We start from the raw sequence: 6000 nt of genomic DNA on the forward strand, positions 1-6000 counted from the left end.
AAACCTTTAGCAAATCTTCTTATACGATACGTAATTGTTTCACGACGTGTTTTCTCAGTGTGGGTTTTTAAAGATTAAATTTTGATGATTGTGAGGATCGCCTGCCTGCTTCTAATCGAGAGATTATTAGTTTTCTAATGTCATACCCCTGTATTCCATTTTTGTGTGTTCTCAATTCAGTTCAAATCACTTTTGATTTTGGTATACTCAGAAATCTTTTATTAAGTATAGATATAATTCTACTCTAGTATTGACATGTTCTCAAGAGATATCTACCTAATTGGCAAAGGTTTCAGGTAATTAACTTACAACAGTATTAAATCTATAAGAGCCCTTCATGTGTGTCAAGTGATATCTTTAGCCCTTCTATGCAATAAAGAATGGAGAGACAGCCTCTGTTATTGGATTCATTTCTGATGCTACTCTTGGAGTTGAGAGGAGTTAGAATTATTTTCTTCGTGCTAAATTTGCACTCTTCAAAGCATATTCAAAGTAGCAGCATTAAGTTGAACCACTTGCCTTTCTGATACTAAAACCCATAGCATCTACTGCATTCTCTCTGAGGGAGGAGGGAAAATGGAAGTGGGATCAGGAGAAAATTATCCCCTGACCTAAGCAAAGGACTAAGCAAAGAATTTTTGGTTCCGCTCTGCCTGCTGGCACTCTGGTTGACCCCCTTAGGCAAGCGGGTAAGTGAAGAGCATAACATTACTAAATGTCTCTCCGCTGTTATGAGGCATGACTAATAAAACTGATTGTGAAACAGTCCCAAAATGTGAAGGGCTTTGTAATGTTAAATAACGAGGTAAGATTCAGAATAACAACGTGGAATGTGATTTACAGTCTTGAAATGATCTGTCAAAGGACTTCAGGGAATAAATGTCTTAAAGATCATGTGTGATTTCACTTTATTCAGTACAACTGTGTGTCTGGTATTCCATTTTAAGTTATTCTTTTCCCTGTAACTTTATCTAAGGTTCCTGGACATCAGTCAGTTTTTATGAACGAACCAAGACTATCAGACTTCAAACAAGTTCTTTTGCGGGAGGGGATTCAAGCTGAATTTGTAGGAGGTGTACTTGTCTGCAACAATCAAGTAGCGGTCCGTAGAGTAAGTGTGTGTTTAGTAAAGGCTGAATTGAGCAGATGCTTCCGATGTTTTGTCATTTCGAATTCTGTAATTCTTGATTGGTAATTTCACAAAACTAGAAATCAGAAATTTGTATTCCTAATGATGACCTTGAAGACTTGCAAAAGTGACTCTCAAAGACATAATTTTATTGTAAATTTTTATTTGAATTCTATGACATTTATGACATCTATGTAAAATTCATGACTCGAGTATTATATCCACATTCTGTGAATCAAAGCAACCCGTTTCCTGACCAATCATAAAGTAATCTAGTTAATATATTTTGGTTATTATGCCTGCCTATTAATGAATAGAAAATGTGCTAAAGAACTTCTTTGTTTTTACTTGGTTTCTAGACGGAAACTGGACGCATTGGATTAGAAGGCTGCCTTTGTCAAGATTTTTATAGGATAAGAGACCTTTTATATGAACAGTATGCCATTGTGTAAAGGACATGTCAAGAAGTATCTGTTCGACCTTTCTAAGAAAAAAGGATTCTTATCTTATTCTAAGATTTTGTGTTTTTTTTTTTCTTTTGTAATATACAAAAAGAATCTGACAGGAAAACTTAACATGCAGTAGATTTTTAATACTGTAAATAGAAAGCATTTTGCTAATGTTCAAACGAGCATCCTACCTTTTGGCTTTGTGTGATAGGGATCCTAACACATGTGCAGGCCTGAGAGTTGAAGGGGATTGGTTTCCTGTACAGACCCCTTATTCTAGAGGGCTTCTTACTTGAATAAAACAGTGCAACTTAGCAAACCAGTTCCTGGCCTTAGAGAAATATATTTGCATGAGTTCTTGCAAACTGTTTCTTACATTTTCTGGAATGCAAAGTGAAAATTATTTAGAAAAGATGTACTATTGGGAACAAAAACTGATAAAAGTTTTTTGAGGCCTACCTAGTTACAAAACAAAAATCAAAGAGTACATATTATAACTCTTCTTCTGAATTCTAATATGCAATTGTCTTTACATGGAGCGTAGCTACTCAATGCCTGTATTGCCCAGTGATGCACTTTCGTGTGAGGTTGTACACATTTGGTTTGAAATCAGTTTTTATTTCTGCCATTTCTCGTTTTATCAAGTTTTTATTGTTTCTCAATCTGAATTATAATACCATCATTTGAATACACACAATTCAAAAGAACTCAATGTGTTATAGTCTTAAGGGTTCTGCATACATTTAGACATATCTTAACTATCAGCTAAGTTACTGTATTGGAAAGTATATAGTGCTCTCTTTTCAAGGAAGTAAATGTAGAATCTCACAATTTTATAAGGTAACAGTATAATTTAATTAAAAGATGTAACTTTTTATCTCTTAGGCTTGCTTTCTCTGAAGGTTGCCCAGAAGGTTGCCCAAGCCGTAGTTGGATTTCATATACATTACTACAAAAATAATACCGAAGTTGGATACAATCATCCTTTCTGTATTCACATCTTTTGGGGGCTGGCAGCCCTGGTATAGTATAAACCACTTGTGTTTAAGAGTAAAAACTGAATATATGCAAGTTTCATTGAACTTCAAAATGAAAATCACGTTGCCCTATTATAATCTGTCGATGCTTTTTTAGAATGTAGCTTAATCATGACAAACCTTGATGTTTATTTCTAAAGTATTTAAGCCCTCCTCTTTACACTTAGCATTTTTAGAAGGATCAGTCTTCTTATTTAACTTATGTAGAACTAGGTATAGTATAATACCTAGTTCTCATGATATCAAACTAGAATTAATATTTCTATTTTTAATGCTTACAAAGCATTTCATGTGGATTATTGTGCTACTGCAAAGTTTACAGCCATCTGATACTGAAAACCAGGTACAATGTCATACAAAACATAATGTCTTACAAAACAGTTTTACAGAAGATCGAGATAAAGAGTATGTTTTCTTTGCAGAGCTTTGAAAAAAATTCACTTAAATTCTTAGTACTGAATAGAGTAAGCCTAAAATTCTTTTTATTTTCCAGGGGAAAGAAAGTCTGCATTTGTTTCATGGCTTAAAGCATTTGGTTATACCGATATTGAAAAATGGTTTTTTGCCTAGCTTTTTTATTGTACTATGAACAGGAATTAAATTTTAAAGTACTGCTTGAAGGTGGCTGTGCTAACTAATGTCAATGCTTTTACCTGTTTCTAGATGACAATATTACTAAAATTTCAAAAATGGAGACATTTCTTTAGCCTCAGTTGCTTAAGAAAAATATAAAATTCAAGAAAAACTATGAGATAAATCATGAACTCGGAGGATCTTTCAGATCTTTACTGTTTAGAAGCAAATACAAGTGGACTATCAGCTGATCTCTATAAATAATTAGGTTAAAAAGAAAATTTTTTTTTGTAGCATTTGTTGTAGTGGGATTAGAACTGTCAAATATCATTGCAAACTTTTCTATATTTTTATGAACCAGTAGGTGGTCTGAAACGGAAGTGAGGAAATCAATTTTCTAAAAAAAAATTAAGATAGATTCACGTATCGTAAAATTCACTCTTTTAAAGTGTACAATTCATTGGTTTTTAGTATATTTACAGAGTTGTACAACCATTATCACTATTTAATTCCAGGACATTTTCATCACCCCAAAAAGAAACTTTATTCCTGTTAGCAGTCACTTCCCATTCTCCCTTTTCCCCGGCCCCAGGCAACCATTAATCTAGTCTCTGTCTCTATGAATTTGCCTGTTCTGGATATTTCAGAAAAATGGAATCATATAATATGTGGCCTTTTGTATCTGACTTCTTTTACTTAGTTTCAAGATTCATCAGTGTGATAACATGTATTGATATCCTTTCTATGGCTGAATAATATTCTATTGTGTGGCTAGACCACATTTTGCTTATCTGTTCATCAGTCGATGGACACTTGGGTTGATTCCATTTTTTTGGATATTATGAACAATGCTGCTGTGAACTTTTATGTACGAATTTCTTATATGGACATATGTTTTAAATTTTCTTGGGTATATATCTAAGAGTAGAAGTGCTGGATCACATGGTAGCTGTGAAACTGCCGGACTGTTTTTCAAAGTGGCTTCACCATTTTACATTCCCACCGGAATTGTCTGAGGGTTCCAGGTTTCCCACACTCTCAGCAATACTCGTTACTCACCATCTTTTTTATTTTCTCAATCCTCTTGTGCGTGAAGAGGTATCTCATTATGGTTTTGATTTGTATTTCCCTAATGATGTTGAGTATCTTTTCTGTACTTATTGGACATTTGTATATCTTTTTTGGAGAAATGTCTGTTCAGATCCTTTGCCTATTTTTTAACTGGGTTCTTTATCTTTTCATTGTTGAATTGTAAGAGGTTTTTTTTATATAGTCTGGTTAGTAAATCTTTATCAGATATATGATTTGCAAATATTTTCTTCATTTTGTGTGTCCACATTCTTGATAGTGTCCTTTGAAGCACAAAAGCTTTTGATTTTGATTATCTAATTTATCTTTTTTTTTTTTTAACCTTTGGTTCCGTACGCTATTGGTGTCATGTCTTAGAAACCATTACTTCATTCAAGGTCACAAAGATTTATTCCTGTTTTTTCTTAAGAGTTTTAGTTTTAGCTCTAAGTCTTCGATTCATTTTGAGTTAATTTTTATATATGATATGAAGTAGGGGTCCCATTTTATTCTTAAGCTTGTGGATATCTAGTTGTCACGGCATCATTTGTTTAAAAGACTATTTCTTCATCAGATTTTCTTGCCACTTTTGTTGAAGATAAGTTGCCCATAAATGTATAAATTTGTTCTTGGACCCTAAATTCTATATTAGTGGTCTGTATATCTAACTTTATGCTAGTACCACATTGTCTTGATTGCTGTAGCTTTGTATTAAGTTTTGGAGTCAACAAACGTGAGTCCTCCAACTTTGTTCTCTTTCAAGATTGTTTTGGCTATTCTGATTTCCTTGCATTTCTATGTGAATTTCAAATCAGCTTGTGAATTTTAGATCCGCTTATGAATTTCTGCAAAAAAAAAAATGTAGGGAGAAAAAAGTGGTTGAAATTTACAGCTTAAAATCTTAGAATGTTATGGCTGATCGGGACTATTGAATTCATCTAGTACAACACACTTAGTTTAGTTTTGAGTGAATGGGCCTGTAGAAGGGAAGGGATTTGCTTGAGAGCCAAATAGCTGGTCAGAGACAGAGTTGGAATTGGAACCCAGCCTTAGAGAGTACATTCATTCAATACTAAATGAAGAAATCTAGAATCTTTATAGAATCCAGTCATTCAATACTAAAATAAGTATGTTGACTAGATGAATTCTACGGTCCTTTTCAGCCATAACATTCTGAGATTGTAAGCCGTAAATTTCAACTTTTTTCTCCATCGCTGTGCTGCTTTAGTTCCTTAGTTCACATTCACTTTGCTTAGGAATAATATGTTCAGTTTATCTTCTCTAAGAAAGGCACCTGACAAACGGTTACTTCGGACAATAGCATGCTGAGAGAGACTGGTTTTAATTTTATATGATGGCCAGTAGTGGTTGGGGGAGGGTGGGAAAGGGAAATGTCACCTGTACTCTTCTTTGGCTGTAAGGTTCTAGAGTTTTATCAGAAGGTTATTGTCCTTGAAATATTAATAAACTGATTACCACTTAAGTCAAAGGATGTAAATAGTGGTTAGTAATTCAATGACTGAGAGGTCGATTACTTACATGTTTGTCTTGGTGGTGGTTGTTCCCTTTCCTCTCCAACTCCCCTTTTTATTCAGCCATTTGATAACTATAAAACAAATGTATAATTGAAGATACAGTGATAATGAGAGAAGGCATATTCAGATCTGCCTACCTGGGCAAGGATCCTGCTTTTTTCTCACTTTAACCTCCTCAATTGTGTTTATGAAAAAATACCAAAAATTAC

At 33.9% G+C, this 6000-nt stretch overlaps 1 protein-coding gene across 2 annotated transcripts in view; it reads left to right on the forward strand.

Moving 5' to 3' along the window:
* The window catches only part of CPSF2 (cleavage and polyadenylation specific factor 2), a 36816-nt gene extending 31068 nt beyond the window's left edge, over positions 1–5748 (forward strand). Inside the window, exons 15-16 of one of the 2 annotated variants that reach the window (XM_039884052.1) lie at positions 977–1111; positions 1489–1900. In XM_039884052.1, the coding sequence (XP_039739986.1) occupies positions 977–1111; positions 1489–1581 (228 nt within the window). In that variant the 3' untranslated portion in view covers positions 1582–1900. Of the gene's footprint in view, positions 1–976; positions 1112–1488 lie in introns of both variants that reach the window. The other variant, XM_039884051.1, reaches the window with a different exon arrangement.
* The last annotated feature ends 252 nt before the right edge of the window (positions 5749–6000 follow it).

Source organism: Pteropus medius, unplaced genomic scaffold (genome assembly GCF_902729225.1).
Source record: "Pteropus medius unplaced genomic scaffold, Ma_sr-lr_union100, whole genome shotgun sequence".
NCBI classification, from domain to species: domain Eukaryota; kingdom Metazoa; phylum Chordata; class Mammalia; order Chiroptera; family Pteropodidae; genus Pteropus; species Pteropus medius.